We start from the raw sequence: 23,043 nt of genomic DNA on the forward strand, positions 1-23,043 counted from the left end.
TGCTCTAAGCTAAAATCACAAGAATCAGCGGATGGCCATACGTGCATCTCTGCTTAGGTCATGAACAACAGTGACCATTCTCATGCTGTATCATTACTGGTGATGAGAAATGTTGCCTTTATGCTAACATACTTTTTGGAAAAGAAAGGAATGGCTGAGCCCTAGCAAAGCAGCAACTTCCTGTACAAAGACCTACACACATCCACTAAAGATAATGTCATGCATCTGGTGGAACAGCAACAGTGTGATGTATTATGGACTGCTTTCCTGAGATGTAACCATCACTGCTGACATTTATTGTCAACAACTGAGACATCTTGCACATGCAATCCAGGAACAGTGACCAGGAAGACTGTGCAAGGATCCTTAAACTGACTCACTAACAACCATTACAGTAAAAAAACTGAAATGTTTAGTCCCACTTGGAGCTGATTCATTAAATCAAAATCATACATTTACAAATACAAGTTACTAACCTTGTTTCCTCTATGGATATAGGATTTATATCAGCTTTCTTATGTCCATGCTCTCGGTATGCTTGAACAAGTCTGCATAAGTTACCATTCCTGTTTCTTGCCTCTATAACATGTTCTGGAACTAGAAGCAATTGGGAAAATTAAAACCATTTCTTGTGCAACTAATAAACCTTACTCACTGACAAAAAAATTTTGACTGTTGCAAAAATAAAATAATAATAAATAAATAAAAACTGCAATGACTGGAAAATTTAGTAAATATACATTTTCAAACGCACAATGGACCTAGAACATGGGGAAGGAGGAGGGGGGGTTACAGATATCAATGGAATAAGTATTTTTTTCAGATTTTGATTTGATGTCTTTTATCAGGGATGTTTAACAAGTCTATCACTCTTAGTTATGTGTAGGAGATAGCTCTCTTTCAACTGATTCAGTTCCGAGAATTTCAGTTATTAGTTCCAGATATTGGTGTAAATCAGGTGGTATGTTATATTTCCATACATGTCCATCCATTTCATCATAGCCTTAGTAACATCTTTGTTCTTTCAGAAGAATGCATTGTGATGATGCTAATTATTTAATCATAGATGGCTGTTCTGCAAGATTTTATAGAATACAAGTTAAACATACAGTTACTGTTTTAAAAGTGAGTTTGATTTTTGTAAGGTCTAACTTGCAGCAATATTAAATTTCTAAATATCATCATTTGATCTAGTGATGTGAAACAAAAGATCACAGTTATCATTATCTTCCATTTAACATCCACTGCTGGACTTTTCCATGCATTATGGTTTTTTACTATAAGCAACTACGTTGCTCCTGTATCTTTTTAAAATTCAACTACCCACCTTTCATTAAATATCACCTTGGTATTTTCTTATCTTTTGAAATCAGCAAAGAACTTTCTTTGTCTGTCAACCAGCTATCCATCTGGCTACAAGCCCTACACTCATAACTATATATTCCGTTCTTGTTTATTCCCTGATCCACTAATTTTCTTTCTTGTCCCTCTCAGTTTTAAGTTATCTGTTTCTTTATTAGTTACAAATTCTGTGAACCCATATTATGATAAAAAATACGGATGTGGAACAAATCAGGTTTACATTCACAGAGATACATAATGAATATATGTACAATAACAAAAATGTAGCATAAATAAGATAAAACAATGTAAAGCCCAGGATGAAACAACAACAACATGAAAAACATAGATAATTATTCCCCACATAGAGGAAGCATTGAGTTACACACAGACACAATGGAAAATGAGTGTTAGAAATATGCAGCTTTAGAATTAAATCTTTCATTACAAGTAGAAAACTTACACACATTTGCACAAGCACAACACACATACAGACATGGCCACTGTCATCTCCATGTGCTAAGGCTCATCTGTGACTGTGTCTGAGGTGAGCAGCAATATGCTGGGGATGAGTAACAGGTGTATAGAAGATGAATAGGGTGATGGATGGTGGGAGGGGGGGGCGGGGGGGGGGGGGGGGAGGGGGGCACCAGTGTGGGAAGGGGGAAGATGCTAGAGCAACCTCTACACTAACATCACCACTAGCCTTGGTCTTGCCACTGTTTAAAACTAATTTTCCCAGTGCCTGACTAACTTCGAAGCTACAACCTGCTACCTGGTCACCATGGCCAACTAAATCCTCACCCACAATTACTTCTCCTTTGAAGGTATCCCCTTCTAACATAATTATCCCCTTCTAACATAATTGTGGAACAGTATAGGAACCTGCAATGCATCCTGCTATACTAAGCTATTTATGGACCATCTAGAAGAATCCTTCCTAACCACCCAGGCTCTCAAATCACCTCACTTTGTTTTGTTTAGATTCACTGATGATATCTTCATGATCTGGACTTAGGATGAGGATATGCTATCTGCACTCCTCCAGAGCCTCACAACCTTCTCTTCCATTCGCTTTACCCAGTTCTCCTAAGCCCAGCAAGCCAGCTTCCTTGATGTCAAAACTGTGGCAGTTGCTCGCAGTCCAGCCTCAGTGACCAGAGACAGTGGTCACGTGTTATGAATTGTGCTTGCCTGAATTTGTGTGGGTTTTCTACTTTAGAAAGCTCAAATATACAGCAGTCTTTTTGTTGTGCCTGTGTGTGATCAAAGTGCCCTCTATGTGTGAGTACCATTCTATTTCAACTAACTCTCAATGTGCTCTGAAATGAGAAATACTCTCACCATCTTCCTCACAGTGATGTGCCACTGACCATCCAACCTAGACAATACCCTTGTCCATTATTACTCCACCGCTGCTACCAAATGCTTGCTCATGGCTCATATCCCTGCAAGAGACCTAGATGCAAGACTTGTGCCATACATCATCCTTTTACTAACTACTCCAATCCTGTCACTGACATCTCCTACCTCATCAAAGGCAGGGTCACCTGCAAAGGCAGCCATGTGATCTTCCAACTTAGCTGCAACCACTGTGCCACATTCTATGTGGGCATGACAACTAACAAGTTGTCTGTTTGCATGAATTGCCATTGGCAAACTGTGGCCAAGAGATAGCTGGACCACACAGTTGCTGAGCATGACACTCACCACAGTGTGCTTCATTTAATGACTGCTTCACAGCCTGCACCATCTGGATTCTTCCCACCAACACTGGCTTTTCTACACTGCACATGTGGGTACTCTCCCTGCAACATATCCTTCATTCCTGTAACCCGCCTTGCCTAGCCTTCACTAGTCCCCATCCTCCACTTCCCTATCCCCTTCTCTCCTTCCACTCCACATACCTTCTGTTCTGCCAACACACTTACATAGGCCTTTCACCTTCCCTACTTCTCTCCTCTCCCCTTTCACCTTCCTCCCACCCCTCTCCCTTGCAGTATAGGTTCACTATGTTGCACCTAGCAGCCTTATCCTGTCCCCACCACATCCTAACATTCTCCCACAGACAGCACCAGCATCATACCACATCCCTACCATGTTACTTCAGCCCCTCCCCACTCCACACCTCTTTCATACAACCACTATCCACCCCAACCAGACTGTTGCTCACCTCAAACACAGTTGCAGTCAGGTCTTACCACACGGAGACAACAGCAGCCATCTGTGTGTACGTTGCACTTGTCTGCGCCTCAGTCCCTCCTCTGTGTGGTGAGAACAAACTACACTTTCCATATTTTTGAATAGCTTTAAAGATCGAAGGAAAATTATTAAGACATAATTCAACTAACATGGTATAATTACTGAAAATACATTTGGGTGCACAGAAAGATATTCATACATTGTCCATCTTGAACATGTAAGATGAATTTTGGCTAACACAATAAAAATAGAAAGTCTCAAAGCATAAAACACAAATGTCAATACAAACTTACAAAAATAATCATTGATTTATCTGCAGGTATTTATCCTGCAAAAACCACACGTGAAGCACAACAGGCAGATTCCATAATCTAGATTTCCAGAAAGCATTTGACATGATGCCACACTGCAGACTGTTACTGATCGTATGAGCATACAGAACAGATTTCCCGATATGTGAGTTACTTGAAGACTTCTTAAGTAATAAAACCCAGTACATTGTCCTTGACAGTGAATGTTCATCAGAGACAAAGGTATCTCCAGGAGTACTGCGAGAAAGTGCGATAGGACCACTCTTATTCTTTATATACATAAATGATCTACTGAATAGGGTGAGCAGCAGTCCACAGCCCTTTGCTAATGATGCTGTCATGTACAGGAAGGTGTCGTTGTTGAATGGATGTAGCAGGATACAACATGACTTAGAGAAAATTTATGTTTACTGTAATGAATGGCAGTTTCCTTTAAATGTAGAAAAATGTAAGTTAATGCAGATGAGTAGGAAAACAAAACAGTATGAGTGGTGTACTGCTTGAAGCAGTAAACCTGATTAAACATCTAGGCATAACATTGGAAAACAATACAAGATTGAATGAGTTCATAAGGTCAGTAGTAAGGAAGGCGAATGGTCGATTTCAGTTTACTGGGAGAATGTTCCGGGGAAACGTAGCTCATCTGGAAAGGAGACCACATGTAGAACATTATTGCAACCCTTTCGCCAAGGCATTAAAGTAATTCAGAGACCATTACTAAACTTTTTACTGGTAGGTTCATTCAACACATAATTATTAATACAGAGATACTTCATGAACTCAAATGGGTATCCCTGGGGGGAAGGGAGAGTGCTTTTCGTGGAACACTGTAGAGAAAATTTAGGAAAAGTGGCATTTGAAGTCGACTGTAGAACTATTCTACTGTCACCAACCTACATTTTGTGTAAGGACCACAAAGATAAGATAAGATGAATTAGGGGTTGTGTAGAGGTATACAGGCAGTCGTTTTTCTCTTGCTCTATTTGTGAGTTGAGCAGCAAGGGAAATGATTAGTAGTGGTACATGATACCCTCCGCCATACACCATACAGTGGCTTGCAGAGTATGTATGTAGGCGTAGATGTAGAAGAGGGGGTAGAAGGAGTTTTCCATAATGTATTTTCTTAATTCATATTTAAATATATACACAACCTTTACATGAACTTTGATATCTGATGGAAGAGAGTTAAACATTTTTGAGCAGAATAGATGTTCCAGGCTTCTAGGTAAAAACCTGTATTGTGATCTTGGTATGCACTAGTATGTTATGTAAAAAGAAAATGGCTATTAGAGACAAAATCATCAGAGTAAAACAAGTTCTGAAGTGTCAAACAATGGAAAATCCAGGCTGGAATGTAACAATATTATGAAAAGGGAAGGTTGCTATTCACCATATAGCAGAGATGCTGAGCTGCAGATAGGCACAACAAAAAGAGTGTCAGAAACTGAGCTTCTGTCCAACAATGCTTTCATAGAAAATAGACAACACACACACACCACACACACACACACACACACACACACACACACACACACACATATATACACACGACCACGGTCTCCGGCTGCTGAATCTGGCCTCAGCAGCCAGAGACTGTGGACAAGTGTGTGTGAATTGCATCTGCATGAATATGTGTGTGTGTGTGTGTGTGTGTGTGTGTGTGTGTGTGTGTGTGTGTGAAGGAGTTGTCAAGGAGATATGATTTCAATTTATTTTTGAAGCTATTACTGCTGTCTGTCAGACATTTTATTTCATCTGGTAATTTGTCGAAAAATTTTGTAGCCGCATATTTTACCCCTTTCTGTGCCAAAGATTGGTTGAGTAAAGTCTTTCTTTTTTCTGGTATTATAACCATGAATGTCACTGTTGTTTTTAAACTGGTCCTTGTTGTTGAGGACAAATTTCATTAGTGAGTAAATGTACTTGAGGCAGTTGTAAGAATTCCCAATCTTTTAAAAAGATGCCTACAAGATGTGCAACTGTGAGCTCCACATATTATTCTAACCACTTTCTTATGAGTAGTGAATACTTTCTGTCTATGTGTTGAGTTGCCCCAAAATATCATTCCATATGACATCAGAGAGTGAAAGTATGTAAAGTATGTTAGCTTACTAATTCCTGTATCCTCAAAATTGGCAATTATTCTGATTGCAAAAGTTGCTGAACCTAGTCGCTTTAGAAGATCCAAAATATGAATTTTCCAATTAAGATTCTCATCTATGTGTACACCCAAAAACTTAGTATGCTCTACCCTGTCTACTGACTTTTGTTGATGTGTTATATTTATTGAAGGAACTGTACTTTTGCAGCAGAAAATTGGATGTACTATGTTTTTTCAAAGTTTAGAGCAAGCCCATTTGCAGAAAACCAATTAATGATGCTTCCAAAGACCTTATTTGTATGATTTTCAATTGGAGTTTCTTTTACCGGATTAATAATGCTTGTATCATCAGCAAACAGTGTCAGTTCAGCTTTCTGTTTCAGATAGGAAGGGAAGTCGTTCACATATATCAAGAACAGAAGGGGACCCATGACTGAACCCTGTGGAACACCTAATGTAATTTCACACCAGTTAGATGAAGTGGTAAACTTATTTAAATCACTTGACCCATATAATGAAAATTTTTGCTTCCTGTTCTGTAGGTACGACTTAAACCACTCATATGCTACTCCATTTATACCATAGAACTGTAATTTCATAACATAATGTCATGGTTCCCACAATCAAATGCTTTGGACAAGTCACAGAAAATTCCTATTGGTGACATTTTACTATTTAAAGACTCTATTACGTGGACAGTGAAATTGTATATTGCTGTCTCAGTGGAACAGCATTTTTGAAATATGAACTGTGATTTACAAAGTATCCCATTTCTGTTGAGATGGCTAACCACTCTTGAGTACATTACTTTCTCAAAGATTTTTGAAAATGCTGTAATCAAGGATACTGGCCGATAATTATTGACATCTGTGGTGTCCCCCTTTTTGTAGAGCGGCCTGACAATGGCATATTTTAACCTGTCTGGGAAAATGATGCATTACATATGTGACTCAGAACATCAGCTGTAATTGCTCCACTTTGTTTTAATATCTTATTAGAGATGTCATCTACTCCAACAGAAAACTTATTTTTCAAAGATTTAATTATTTTTACTTATTTCACAAGAGGTTGTTAGATGAAACTTAATCTGACTAATTTTTTTTGAAAACAGACTCTTCTATGTACTGCCCGGCTTTTTCTTTTGAACTGTTCTCACCCATTTTTTCTCCTACACTTAAGAAATGTTTGTTAAATACATTAGCTACATGTGTACTGTTGGTTAGGATGGTCTCGTTCTCCTTAACAGTAATACTAGCTACCCCAGTGGTTACTTTTCCTGTCTCCCTTCCAACAACATTCTATATTGATTTGATTTTATTGCCGGAGTTGTTAATTTCTTCTCTAATGTACATATTTCTTGATTTCCTTACAATTTTTCTCAGTATGTTACAATAATTTTTATAGTGGAAAACTACTTCTGGATTTTTACTAGTTCTTGCTGTCTCATAAAGTTTCCTTTTTCTTTCTGAAAACGCTTTAATACCTGTAGTAATCCAAGGTTTCTTTGAAAAGTGTGTGGTGTTACATTTAGTAATTTTCCTTGGGAAACAATGTTCAAAAAGGGATATAAATTTATCAAGGAATATGTTGCATTTATCATCAGCATTTGGCTCATTATATACATCTCCCCAATTAACATTTCTTAAGCTTTCTTTGAAGTGCTCTATAGATACCAGGTTGAGCAACCTTACACTTTTACTTAATGGTTTCCGAGCTGTACACCCTGTTAGGTTTTGTAAGTTAATCAGTTGTGCATCATGGTCTGACAATCTATTTACCACAGGGAAAGCATGTGTTTGTTTTACATCCTCTTTCTGTACAATTACATTATCTATTAGTGTGCTTCTGTCTTGAGCTATACATGTAGGGAAATTAATCACTGATTCTAAGTTATATGTTGTTAATAACACTTCTAGTTCACTTTTCCTCTCAGAATCATTTAGAAAGTTTACATTGAAATCACCACAGATTAATAACTTTTTCTTTTTGTCTGACAGACAGCATACTAGGGAGTCAAACTTTTTTATGAATAGCTCCCAGTCTCCTAATGGAGACATGTACACTGTTGCTAATATCACTACTACATTATCTAGCTGAAGTTCACATGCACAAACCTCAAAGAGATGATCAACACAAAATTTACTTACTTCTACACTATTGCATTTATACCCTTGTTTTATGAAAATGGCAACTCCTCCTTTATCCATCCTAGATCTACAAGTGTAAGATGCTAAACTATACCCACTTATACTGACACTATCCATGCCCACAGTTACATGGTGTTCAGACAGACAGAGTATATCAATATACCACAAATATTAGCATGACACTTCTGTACTTAGTCACAGATGGGCAGAACAAAAAGACTATTGAAAGTGAGCTTTTGGTCAACAAGGTCTTCATCAGAAATAGACAATACGCACACGTGCACACACACACACACACACACACACACACACACACACACACACACATTAGTCTTGTGTTTCTACTGCATACACTGTTTGATATGCCTTAGTTCTGTGTTTATATATTTTATTATATGTTTTTTGACATTTTGGTTGCCCTTTTATATTATGTACTCTATTTTCTGGTGCTACCTTTTCTTTTGTATTGGTCGTTATCCAATCTTCTAGGTATTTAAAATAATATGTTTTAGATGTTGTGTTGCTATGAATTATGAGATTCTTGGGGGTGTCAGTAATATTTGTTATGAACTGTTTTCACAAATGATATTTTTACTCCTATTTTAGCTGCTTCTTTCTGTAGTCCTGTGATTTGTTCTTTGGTACTATCCAGTGAGTCAGTATAATGCCATCTCATCTGCAATAGCTAGACAATATACAGTGGTTTTATTAAGGTTTCTTCCGAGCTGAACACCCCTAGTATTGATGAATTTCCTGAAGTCTCACTATGTTCTTTGATGCACAGTTGAAAAGTAGAGACGAAAAACTATTATATCTGACTTTATTTCAGAAGCTTTTAAAACTGACCCCAAAAAATTTACACTGATGTTAGTTTTGTTAACGTTCCTTCAATTGTTTTTGTCATTTTATTACTGAGTTCACATTCCTTTATAATGTAGATTAGTTATTTATGTATCCCAAACTTACGTAGGATTGAAATGCCATTGTAGCTGTCACCAATCAGACTGAAGACACTGAAAATTATGGATCTGAACTGATATCAGTAATCTTCAAATTATTTTTACATATCACTATCTTTCCACCTCTACTCTCACTAAAAGGGGTGAAATGTCATTGGAACTGTCACCAATCAGCCAAACGACACCAAACATTACTGATTTAGTGCATATATTGTTTATTTTTATTATGTTTACAAGGCATTTCCTTCCCTCCACCATCAACACTCCTAGCAGTGCAAGGGTGTCTTCCCACAACATTATTTTTTCATTGATAGTATGCCACATGTGCATTAAGTTTGGTTGAAAAATCTACAGGCATTACAGTTTTGCTTAGATGTTACTCCTTTCTGTCTCCCCATGCAAAGGAGCATTAGGAGTGTCCTATTACAGTAAGTCATATGAGTACCAAGTGTAGTTGAAATTCTCCAGTGTGTTCCAGATGTACACGTACATGTCACCTCTTCCTACCATTCCGCCACTCGACAGGATAAATGTCAATTAGGGATGGCAGCAACCATCCTAGCCAAACAAAACTATGGATTTCACATTACTATTGTTCATTTTTGATTATTTTTACATGTCTCACACCTGTAAGAGAGCTAGGGGTATCTTACCCCAATAGTAATTTTCTTCCAGGTAGTAAGTCATATACGAGGGCTAAACAGCAAAGACTGAGACTGATTTTTTCCTGTAGTTTCCACGATAGTTTCCTATCTGTTCCATGAACATTTAAAAAGAGTGGGTTTTTATGTATAATGTCCATAGGCAGCAGCACCCTCGTATCACTAGATTGGTAATAACACTCTATTTTGTAGATGCTCTTTGCATTTCGCAAACCAAACAATAGAGGTGATTCCACATGAGCAGTACGGTCCAATTAAATTCTGTTTTTGTCTAAACCATACAGTCATTGACACATACAAAAGGCTTACAGCAAGTGTATGGAGAAGATGCACTACCTCGTGCAATGGTGTTTAGGTGGTTCAAGGACTTCTATGAAGGCCAACTTGTTGTGTTAAGCAACATGGGTTTGGTGTTTTGGCTTCTGCTGTAACTGAAATCAAAATCAATACATCTCCTGTGATTGTCCCAGAGGATCGGGCAATAATGTTACATAACCTCAGTGAAGTGTTGACAATTTCATATGGTAGTGTCTTTACAATTATGCATGATCTTCTCCATATGACTTGTGTTTGTACCCACTGAATGCCATGACTGTTGACTCCCAAAAAAGGGCTGTGTGAATGGAGGCAAGAGGTATCGAGTCCCTTTGCTGATGGAGGGGACACATTTTAGAACTGATTGTCTCCAGTGATGAGTCATGGCTGTATCATTATGATCCTGAAGGAAGATGAGCCAGCATAGTGTGGAAATTGCCATGTTCTCAAACACCTAAAAAAGAAAACCATCTGCAGGGTATGGGGAAGTGTTGGTGATCATACTTTTTTAAAATCATAGAATAATTTACTCCATCACACTACTGTTACAGGAGCATAGTAAACATCAGTATTTGCTAAACTGAGAAAGTACATTGCAAAGAAATGACCAGAATTTTCTTGGACTGGGTGGCAATTTCACTATGCCAATCCATGGCCTCAAGTCACAAATCGAGCCCTGGAATTTTTAGCTCAGTTCAGCATTACTATGTACTGCATCTGCCTTATAGCCCCGATATTGCAACCTGTAATTTTTTAAAATTCAAATAACTAAAGGCAAACCTTTGGGGCATTCAATTTGGGAACTCTGAAGCAGTGCTCAAGAAAAGTGAGACAATTCTCAAGGATCTGACAAAAAATGGCCTGCACCGTGTGTTCGAGGAGTTGCAGATATGCTATTAAAAGTGCATGCAAGTAGGAGGGGAGAACTTTGAAAAACGGCATGTAAACAATGAAATGGAGTAATAAACATCTGTGAAAAAACCAGTTGCAGTCTTAGTTGATCAGCACTTGTGTACTAAGTTTGGTTGAAATTGCTCCAGGCTTTCCACTTCGCTGTGTTCAGAAATAGAAGTGCTACTGATGTCACATCTCCAGAATATATTTCTTTAGATTAGCTGCTCCAGCTTGAGTGCCTGTCTGTAGGCAGCAGTGGACAAATTGCTGATGCACAGGCTGTAAGGTAGCTGGATTATAGCATATGCGACCACACAGCCCTGGCCTTGTGCCTGCAGGTAAAGAGTTCATCCATGCACAGAAAGCGTGCAGTAGGGCTATCTGGTGGGTAGCTTATACTAACTGTGCCTCCGTGAGCAAGATGTCAGATGCTCCCCAATGCCTGTGGCCCAAAGGGCAACATTGGAACAATCTACCCAAGATAGTAAGCTATATAAACACTAAGTCTGGTTGAAATTCCTCCATAAATTCCAGAATTTTCCTTGCACATCGACCGCATCACCCTCCCTACGAATGCTATTGAAATTGTTCCAGGCACTCCAAAACTCCAGAGCTAAACTGGATACACTGGGCCATACACACATATAAACATACATGCATTTTTCCATATTACAATATTACGTAAAGGGTAGTTGCTACTCACCATATAGCACAGATGCTAAGTCACAGATAGGTACAACAAAAAGACTGTCAGGAAATAAGCTTTGTGCCAACAAGGCCTTTGTCAAAGATAAATCATAGACACACGCACTCACGCAAATGCAACTCACATCCACACGATCACAGTCTACGGCTGCTGAGGTCATCTCAGGAGCCACAGTCTCTTTCCATAATACTGTCCTAGATTTTCCATCATTTTCAAATATTCACATTAATATTAGAAAACATGTCTCTACATTAAATGATTAATAACTAAATACACTGAATTAATGACAACAATAAAGTGTCTTTCATAGATATTAATTTAAATGAAAACCTAACTTGTGGGAGATGGAAAATGCAAGAAGTAGGACTCTGCAGACAGGGCCAAAATACAGTGGGGACCTTTGCCCCATAGCCACTATAGTAACTTTGAAGCTCCTACAGGAACCCTGAAAAGTGCCAGCAAATCATGGTTCTGGTGAAGCCATGACAGATCTCACAAGCTAATAGTGGACAAATAAGGATCTTTCAAAACTACAGTGTCGCTCAATAAATATGAGTTTACAGGTAATTGACACAGAAATGGACATGGATTGTGATCTGGTACTTTGAACATACAAACTTTGAATGGAAAAGTGGAAGAACTGTTGATATGCTGAAAGGATGAGCAGCAGATTGTTAGAAGTAGCAGAAATTAGAGGGAGAGGCAAAGGAAGGCATGAACTAAAAAATATGAATTTGTACAGTATTCAATAAACAGTGAGAAGGACACCAAAAATGGAGTGGGGACAGTTGTGAGATAGATTTGTAAGTTGTACTACTATCTTTGAAGTTGTAATGTATCAATATTTTACTCCTTACTTATCTCTGGCTTCTGCAATTTTCAAAGTCAATCACACCTTTTCCCTGAGGGAACACTGACCGGCTGTGCTAAGGTAACAATGCTCCAGTGCCAGGGGTCATGTGCTGTCCTGGTATCTTCAGGAGAGTCATCGTCAAGCTTCCACACACAGTGCCCACATACAGCCATGTCATAGATATATAACATGAAGAATTTGGTAGAAAGATAATTAAGAGTTGAAACTGTCATGTCGGATTGTCAGTTATTTTGCAGTAAGGTGGGGAGTGTTCATCACAAGATTCATGGTCGAAATATTGTCGTGTTTGCAAATCAATAACTGTCGTGGATGAACATATTAATAGTGGAACATAAATGAAAAGTCTTCTGTGATTAGTGATTACCTGTTTAATTAACATGGAAATGCAACATAGCAATGGTTACTTCAGTGTGAATGTGAAATAACCACAACTCTTAACATCAAAAATTTTGGAAGTTTGTGGTAAGTTCCTATGGGACCAAACTGCTGAGGTCATTGGTCCCTAGGCTTACACACTACTTAATCTAGCTGAAACTAACTTACACTAAGGACAACACACACACACACACCCATGCCCGTGGGAGGACTCTAACCTCCAAGGGGGGGGAGCCGCGCTAACCGTGGCAAAGCGCCTTAGACCGCCCGGCTACCCCACGCAGCCTGTTAACATGAGAATGGATGATCTTAGAAATTGTTAGGGAAGTGTGGTACAGTCTAAAGGAACAATGAAAAACAGTAATTTGAATTGTACTGTTATTATTTCAAAGTGATATTTTCCATTTTTCTACCGAAGAACTTTAATATTTGAAAAGTATAAGAGACTTGTATTCCTATTACACACATGGTCATGATTATTTTATAACGAAGCTTGTTGTCAAGCTACCACACTCAAGTCCAGTACGCACAAAAATTAATAGAAAAATAAGCTGAAAAGACATTGACAGGAGCTTTAGATCTGCCGACTGTGACAGGACAACTGCTCTTTGATGAAGAATACTGATGCAATAATGGGAAATAATAATGAGACTATGAGTCTATGTGCAAAGAAAGTAATAATAGTGTGCCATCACCAACAAAATCATGTGTGAAGTGGAAATCTACAGTATTTTGGATTGCAGTGGTTTGAGACAAGAAGGGAAATTCTACAACATCTTGGAATGCAGTGATTCGAGACAATAATCGTGTTGACACAAGGGAGCAGCACAGCTTTCAGTATCGCAACACGGCACACAAATAATAAATGTAAGTGTTGCAACAATACCAAACAAGTGTAGCTTGATTTGCTGCTGTATTTAGAATTTTTGTATTATGTGGTGTGCAATGAATTCTGTGTGAAGGAAGTTAAAAGCAACATCAGCCACCAAACTGATGGTTGAGCTACCTCACGTGAAAGAAACTCACAAGGGATGACAGAATTATGGAAACAATAGATTGCTACTCATCACATTGTGGAGATGTTGAATCACAGTCAGGCACAAAAAAAAGACTATTAATACGTAAGCTTTCGGTCAGATGGCCTTCTTCCAAAATAGACAACATACACACATTCACACAAATGCAGCTCACACATACATGACCACTGTCTTTGGCTGCCAGGACCAGACAGTCTGGGCCCCAGCAGAGAAGTGGTCATGTGCGTGTGAGCTGAATGTGTGTGTGTGAGAGTGTGAGTGTGTGTGTGTGTGTGTGTGTGTGTGTGTGTGTGTGTGTGTGTGTGGAGAAAGAGAATCTGTTGTCTATTTTGGAAGAAGGCCTTCTGGCTGAAAGCTTACATATCAGTAGTCTTTTTGTTGTGCCTGTCTGCAACTCAAGATCTCCACTATATGGTGAGTAGCAATCTATCCTTTTCATAATGTTGTCATTATCCCATCCCAGTTTTTCCAAAGTCAAAAGGGAATTGCAGGTGAAGAAAATCAATGGTTAACGAGAATAGAGAAGAAACAATGAAGATATTTGAAGTGAGGCAAGAAGAGAATCACGTGGATGTAAGTAATGAGATCCACAATACAACTATTTTTCTGGAATGTTCGACACCTGTGGAGCCATAGCATAAAGTAACATCAGACATGGACTTGCTAAATAGAGAATTCAAGGATTCCAGATTTGAGGATGTGACTAAGGGAGAAACTGTAGAGATGGTAATAACAGTAGAATTAAGTGTAGGTCAAGCATAAACGCCACAGATACCAAACCTGGAAGACTCAGAGGGGCACCATTTAGAAGTAAAACTGAGCTCCGGCCACCTCCAAGTTTTGATTGGTTGACTGAACTGCAGTAATAGACAAATATGTCAGCAAGGAGGCAATAATCACAAAGGAACTGAAATCGATAATTTCAGAAAAATTAAAGAAGCAAGAGAAGATTGCACAGGGATCTAGGAAAGAAATAAAAAGAATATTTAAGGAGGGCCAAGAAGAAACAGTGAATATATTTGCAGAAGAGAAGCACATGTAAAGATATATGAAAAATGCCTAGTCTGTCAGAATGTCCATTACCTGCGGGGCCAGACTTACAAGCAACTTTAATCACCGACTTGTTAATTGAAATACCTGGATCTGGGCTTAACATGTGAGGCAGAAAGCCAGTTAATGCAATCTCAGATGATGACTAGTACATACACACAGTAATGGTGCTGAACTGACTGTTAACATTCTCAGTACAGATACAAATATATAGTCAATGGATGAAGAATGTAATTTGAAACAGAAGGATCAAATAGATGATATGAAGAATACAGATGGTGATAGTATCTTATTAGAAGTACACATTCTAGTATGAATTGTCAGTGGATGAAGAACACTTTGGAATGAGATATTTGAGCAAACTGTCATGAAACAAAACCAAGATTCCCGAAGAAAAATGTTAGAGTTCGCTAGATCTTGATAAGAAATGTGATGATATGTTGTCTTTGAAGTGAGAAGAAAGTTTTTAATAAGCAGAAGAATGTGTGAAGATGATCATAGGTACCATGAAGCAGACTGATGTTCAAGCAGAGGATAGTTAGATTGTTTTGATGGAGAAGCTGGAGAAGACTGTATGAAACAAAAACAAGATTCAGAAGAAAAATGTCGGAGTTTGTTAAATTGTGAGAAGAAACTAGAGGATGTGATTTTTGGGAAGCAAGGGGAAGAAAGTTTGTTGTACGAAGAGGTTGAGAAGATGCTCTTCAATAAATACAGTTCTGAAAGAACAAAAGATAAGACTTTAAACTTTATTTGCATTGATCTTTACTACCAGGGATATGACAAAATGTACACAGAATTCTTAGAAAAGGAGTTATGGAAGAATCAGTATGTTGAAGTGTGGTGTGAGCAAAATAACAATGTATGCAAGGCAATGCAACAGCTAACATGTCAAGTTTGTGGTCTTCTGCATAGGTCAACAATTAAAATTAGAACAGATGCAACGAAGAGCTACATAAAATGGAATGGACAAGAAGTGATGGGAGTCAAAAGGAAATGCAAGTCAAGGGAACAAGAGAAGGCATGATTACCACTATGAGGAAGAATGAGGTATCGATGACCCAACAGCTGATGGGCAGAAACACAGAAAGAAGTAGAACAAGAAAGGAAGGTGTGGAATGGTATGAAGCAGAATAAACAGATCTGAAATGACATATCGTCAACTGATCACTTACAAGGGCATAAATATTTTGCAGTGGAAGAGGAAAAGAAATAGGAAGGAGAAGAGGTCAACACAATGCATTTACGAAAAATGATTTATTTAGTAATTTCATATTGTTTGTGTTAAAATACTGCATACAAGGTAGGTTAGCAACAATCTTGACTGTCACTGTAGTGAACAGTGGAGTATTTTCTCTCTTTCACATTTTTTTACAATTGCAAGACTTACAAGTAGATGGACAGAGTAGGTGTGTTATGTGTTACACAGTGTTCTAATCCCTTGGCAGGCATTCAGACATTGAGCCATACCGTCTGTTTACGTGCTTGTTGTGTGACTGTCCATGGAGGAGAGTCTGGGGTTATTATCTAGTGTCAGCCCATCCCTTGCTGCATCTACTGAAAGTCTAGTGCAGTAGAGACATGCATTTGCCCTCTCCACAGGACTGGAGTAGGTGGTGGTGGGAGGGTGCATGGGACACGTTTCACACCGGGGGCGGTTACAAGGGTAGGAGCCAGAGGGTAGGGAAGGTGGTTTGGGGATTTCATCATCCCTATGAAATCCTCAAACCACCTTCTCTACCCTCTGGCTCCTACCCTTCTAACCGCCCCTGGTGTGAAACCTGTCCCATGCACCCTCCCACCACCACCTACTCCAGTCCTGTAACCCGGAAGGTGTACATGATCAAAGGCAGAGCCACGTATGAAAGCACCCATGTGATTTACCAACTGACCTGCCTACACTGTGAAGCTTTCTATGTGGGAATGACCAGCAACAAACTGTCCATTCACATGAACAGACACAGGCAGACAGTGTTTGTTGGTAATGAGGATCACCCTGTGGCTAAACATGCCTTGGTGCACGGCCAGCAGATCTTGGCACAGTGTTACACCGTCCGGGTTATCTGAATATTTCCCACTAACACCAACCTCTCAGAACTCGGGAGATGGGAACTTGCCCTTCAATATATCCTCTCTTCCGGTTACCCACCAGGCCTCAACCTCTGCTAATTTAAAGTTGCCACCACTCATACCTCACCTGTCATTCAACAACATCTTTGCCTCTGTACTTCTGCCTCGACTGACATCTCTGCCCAAACTCTTTGCCTTTACATATGTCTGCTTGTGTCTGTACATGTGCGGATGGATATGTGTGTGTGTGTGTGTGTGTGTGTGTGTGTGTGTGTGAGTGTATACCTGCCCTTTCCCCCCCTAAGGTAAATCTTTCTGCTCCCGGAATTGGAATGACTCCTTACCCTCTCCCTTAAAACCCACATTCTTTCATCTTTCCCTCTCCTTCCCTCTTTCCTGATGAAGTAACCTTGGGTTGCGAAAGCTTGAATTTTGTGTGTGTGTTTGTGTTTCTTAGTGTCTCTATCAACATATAAATGCTTTCATTTGGTAAGTTACATCATATTTATTTTTAGATATATTTTTCCCATGTGGAATGTTTCCCTCTGTTACATCCAGTTATATAATAAATTTGATTTCTATGTATGTTCATTGCTTATCACTTATACAAACAAAAGTGTAAAGATTGTAATTTTCAGTGTAGCAACGAGTGTGAAGTTTATTAGATACTTCTGTTCTGTGAAAGTATAACTTAGGAGAGAACCATTGCTGGGTTCTTCATAGGTTATTTGTTTCTGTAAAGCTAAGACAAATTTCTGTGGGATTTCACTTTTCTTTTCCTGTTTTTTTTTTTTTTTTCAAAAAACTTTTTTCTCATGTTTTGGAAAAAATTCTACTGGCTGGATATGAGGAGTACTGCTATCTTTGACGCAGTAACATTTCAATACTGTTCTCCTTCCAGAATGAAATTTTCACTCTGCAGGGGAGTGTGTGGTGATATGAAACTTTCTGGCATATTAAAGCTGTGTGCCAGACTGAGACTCGAACTCAAGACCTTTGCCTTTAAAGTGCTCCACCAACTGAGCTACCCAAGCATGACTCTCAACCCGTCCTCACAGTTTTAGTTCCGCCAGTATTGTACTCCTTGCTTATCAGTGACTTCTGGAACTTTTGAGGCTCAGCACATCTTTTCTCTGAGGGACATTGTCTTGCTGTGCTATGGCAACAGTGTTCTAGTGCTAGTTGTCACATACCACGTTGGCCATTGCAGGAGAGTCAAGAGTTGGAAGTGTTACATTGTATCAAAGAAGAAATGTGTTTTGAGTAATTCAGTTATTTAGCAGAAAGGCATGCAAGGTTAATCATGAGATCTATGACTGAAACAGTGTTGTATTTGTCAATCTGTAATTATCGTAGAGGAATATATTATAGTAGAATGTAAATGAAAAGGCTTCAATGATCAGTGGTTACCTGTTTAATTAATGCGGAAATGCAGTGCAGCAGTTGTTACTTCAGTGTGATTTTGAAACAAGCATAACTGTTAATACTAGACTGAATGAGCTTAGACATTGTTAGTGTAGTGTGTTACATGCTAAAGGTACAATAAAACAAAATAATTGGAGTTTTACTGTTATTATTTCAAAGTGATATTTCCCATCTTTCAACCAAATAACTTTAATATATGAAAAGTGTAAGAGATGCATATCCATATTAGGCACATGGTCAGGATTTTTCCATAATGAAGCATGTTGTTAAGCTCCCGCGCTCAAGTCTGATAGTCACAAAACTTAATATATTGTCGCAGAAGAAGTCGAGTAGCGTAGTTGCCGTAGTCTAGTATCCCGGCATGGTAGCTCAGCGTGTTCGGTCAGAGGGGTAGCTGCCCTCTGTAATAAAAAAAAAACTGAGTTAATTGATCAACAACAAACTCAAAAGGGTGTCTTACGACGTCTGCCCTGAGCAGATGCGACAAACAAAAGTAAACAAAAGTGGTTATGATACTAGCTTGTTGCATGGAGGGTCGTGAGTTCAAAACTCACCTGAACTGAAAAATTTTAATTTCTATATTCGGTTCGAGTACATTCAAGAAATCTTGGAGCTGTGTAAAATAGGGGATCCTCGAATGTAGGAGGAAGACAAGGTTGCACATCTCATGAAGGGTGTTGCTGAGGACATGTATCAAGCCCTACTCCTGAAGGAGGCTTCGACAGCAGATGTCTTCATAAAATGGTGCCAGTATATCGAGGCAATGCATCAAAAAAGAATTACACGCAAGAAGTTCGAACAGCTTCCAAACATCATATCGATGACTATGATGGAGGAAGACACTGATTTCACAAGCGTTCTTCATCAGATAGTGAGAGAGGAAGTTTAGAAGGCACTTGCATTGCACGGCAAGCAGAAAACTGAGATGCTCCAAGAGGTCATAACGGAGGAAGTGGAACAGACATTGAACCCAATCTCTCGTCCTTCATTTCCCTTTAAAACTGTAAAAAAGTCGAGACCCAGGTGAAGTTACATTCCTAAAATGCCGCATGAGAAACCTGCTTGGGCACCAAGGAAGACTGATGTCTGGAGGCCCCAGGATAACCAACCAGTATGTTTCAACTGCGGATGACCGGGACACGTGGTGCGCTATTGTTGAGAAAGACAGCGGATATTTGATGATGCCCACAACAGATGACAGCAGACTGATCTTAACTCCGGGACGACGAAGATGAAAAAGAAGATGTGGGTGCAGGACGACATAGGTCACCATCACCGCTAGCTAGCCGCTGGAGAGGACGCTCCCCAACATACCAATCAAGGTCTCCATTGCGGTTTAGAAGCTCCAGCCAATCACCTACCTGCCGCAACCTGGAAAACTAAAGGGTGCGACCTTCCTTGGAGGTGAGGCTGCCGAAGAGAAAAATCCTCCGCCGTCGATCACTACAAAAATGACAGGAAACTATATTGATATCCTTATGGATGGCCGACCAGCCCAAGCTCTTGTGGACTCTGGAGCATCACATTCAGTCATTTCAGAGAAATACCGTCGCCAGTTGTAGAAAACCATATTCATCGACAACAAAACATCTCTGCTGAAAGTGGCTAATGGGAAATATGTAAGACCTACAGGAACATGTGTCATTCATTGGGTATAAGTGGCCATACACAGCCCTTAGAATTCATTGTCTTTACAAGAGTGTAGTCATGACGTCATTCTTGGATGGGACCCGTCTCTAATGACCTCGTTGTCGGCGGGACGATAAACACTACTCTCCCCCTCCTCGGATGGGACTTTTTGAAAGCTTCTCAAGCAATTATAGATTGTGGTCACTCGAAGATTATGCTAGATGAGATGAGATACTGTGAACAGGAAGATGTGAATCCACTTGTGTGGAGACTATGTGCACTGGATGAAGTGATCATTCATGCAGTCAGCACTAGAAAGGTAGCTGTCATGTGTCCTGCCATGCATCAACCCATGGATCTTGTAGTGGAATGTAAGAGAAGCATACCACTGGAGAATAACTTGGTCACCCCAGCCTCTGTCGTCTCGTTTAAGTACGGATTCGGTGAGTTGTAGATAGTTAACTGTCATCGAGAACTGTAGATCCTTCCAAGATGCATGTGCATAGCAAATACTGAGCCATTAATAGCAGAACAGTTGAGCATCATAGAAACCTCCCATGCCGAGTCTGTGGGCGAAATTAGTGCTACCACTACAAGACAAGATCTTCTAGGTTGACTATCATGAGATCTCACTACAGAACAACAGAAGCTACTTGCCATTCTTCAAGAGTTCTCTGAATGCTTCAGTCCACAGGTGAAGAGCAGATTAGACAAATTGGCTGTGAAGCACTGGATTAGCACTGGAGACCATCAACCAATAAGCCAGAGAGCATACCGTGGGTCAGTAACGGAACGTCAAATAATTCGCGACGAGGTAGAGAAAATGATGAAGAACGACATCATTCAGGCTTCGCAGAGCCCATGGTCATCACCAGTGGTTCTCGTCAGGAAAAAAGATAGCATCTGGCACTTTTGTGTTGATTACAGGAGGCTTAATAAGATAACTAAAAAGGACGTATACCCTCTTCCACGAATTGATGATACACGAGATTGTCTGAAGGGGGCTAAGTTTTTTCTCTACCATGGACATGTGCTCGGGATACTAGAAAATCAAAGTAGATGAGGCTGATTGTGAGAGAACTGAATTCATTAGCCCTGAGGGCCTGTATGAGTTTAAGGTAATGCTGTTTGGTTTGTGTAATGCACCAGCAACTTTTGAACGAATGATAGATAATCTTCTAAGGCACCTGAAGTGGACGATGTGTCTTTGTTATTTAGATGACAAGATGACACTGTAGTGTTCTCACAGACGTTTGACGAACACATAAAAAAGATTGAGGGCCATTCTTAAGTGTCTCCAACAAGCCGGACTGAAACTTAATCCAAGAAAGTGTCTCTTTGGAGCAAAAGAAATCAAAATACTTGGACACTGCCTGCCAAACGAAGGTGTGCAGCCCAACCCAGAAAAGGTGAAAGCTATAATGGAATTTCCTATTCCTAAAAGTATTAGAGATGTGAGAAGCTTTCTCGGATTGTGTTCTTATTACCGTCGTTTTATCAAAGACTTTTGTATCAAAGCCAGGCCACCCCAAGAGTTGTTAAAAGCCAATGCTAAATGTATCTGGGGTGGTGCTCAACAAGATTCTTTTGATGTACTGCTCTGACGACTGGCCCTGTATTTGGTCTGTATGATGAGAGAGCACCAACAGAACTACACACAGATGCCAGTGGATACGGGATCAGTGCTGTTCTGGTGCAGATTTCGGATGGAAAAGAGAAGGTTATAGCCTATGCTTCTTGGACTCTTACAAAAGCCAGGAGAAACTGAAACTTCCTGGCAGATTAAAACTATGTGCGGACTGAGACTTGAACTCTGGACCTTTGCCTTTCGTGGGCAAGTGCTCTACCAACTGAGTTACCTAAGCATGACTCACGCCCCGTCCTCACAGCTTTAATTCCGCCAGTACCTTGTCTCCTACCTTCCAAATTTCACAGATGCTCTCCTGCGAACCTTGCAGAACTAGCACTCCTGGAAGAAAGGATATTGTGGAGACATGGCTTAGCCACAGCCTGGGGGTTGTTTCTAGAATGAAATTTTCACTCTACAGTGGGGTGTGCGCTGATATGAAACTTCCTGGCAGATTAAAACTATGTTTTAATCTGCCAGGAAGTTTCATATCAGCGCACACTCTGCTGTAGAGTGAAAATTTCATTCTAGCTGAGAGAAACTACTCAACTACAGAAAGAGAATATCTTGCTGTGATCTGTGCCATGTGCAAATTTTGACAGTATCTCTATGGAAGGCCATTCACAGTTGTTACAGACCATCATTCACTTTGTTGGTTGACAGGTCTTAAGGATCCAACAGGACGACTCGCCAGGTGGGCACTACATCTTCAAGAGTATGACATTACCATAGTGTACAAAAGTGGAAGAAAACACCAAGATGCCGACTGTCTCTCAAGAAACCCTGTGCAAGACCATCAAGACTTTGATGAAGATAGTGACTGTCTCGCTGCACTCCAGGATCTCTCTGCTGAGCAGAAGAAGGATGCCAAGATATCACAAATTGTGCTTGCCTTAAATCAGTCAGAGGATGTAAAAGGACAATTTAAGGTAGTCAATGAATTACTTTGCAAGAAAAACTTTGATCTGTTTGGAAAAAAGTGATTCCTAAACACATGCACTTAGATGCTCTACAGAAATTCCATGACACACCTGGGGCTGGACATTTAGGATTTATTAAGACATACAATAGAATCCACATGAGATTTTTCTGGCCAGGTTTATCTAGGAGTGTCTGTCACTATGTGTCACACTATCGAGAGTGCCAGAGGAGAAAGGCATTTCCTCAGAAACCACCTGGCCAACTCATATCAATTCCACCAGCCAAAACGCCTTTCCAGCATGTTGGGATTGACCTCCTCAGACGATTTCCAACATCTGCAAGTGGCAATAGATGGATTATTGTATGCACTGATTATCTGACATGCTATGCCATTACA

General features: G+C 39.7%; 1 protein-coding gene across 2 annotated transcripts in view; it reads right to left on the reverse strand.

Moving 5' to 3' along the window:
- Positions 1 to 23,043, reverse strand: part of LOC124795215 (probable 2-oxoglutarate dehydrogenase E1 component DHKTD1 homolog, mitochondrial) — a 355,821-nt gene that overhangs the window by 306,781 nt on the left and 25,997 nt on the right. For both annotated transcript variants that reach the window (XM_047259132.1, XM_047259133.1), the window contains exon 2: positions 477 to 597. In XM_047259132.1, coding sequence (XP_047115088.1) covers positions 477 to 597 — 121 coding nt within the window. The remainder of the gene's footprint in view (positions 1 to 476; positions 598 to 23,043) is intronic.

The sequence above is a fragment of the Schistocerca piceifrons genome, chromosome 4 (genome assembly GCF_021461385.2).
Source record: "Schistocerca piceifrons isolate TAMUIC-IGC-003096 chromosome 4, iqSchPice1.1, whole genome shotgun sequence".
NCBI lineage: Eukaryota > Metazoa > Arthropoda > Insecta > Orthoptera > Acrididae > Schistocerca > Schistocerca piceifrons.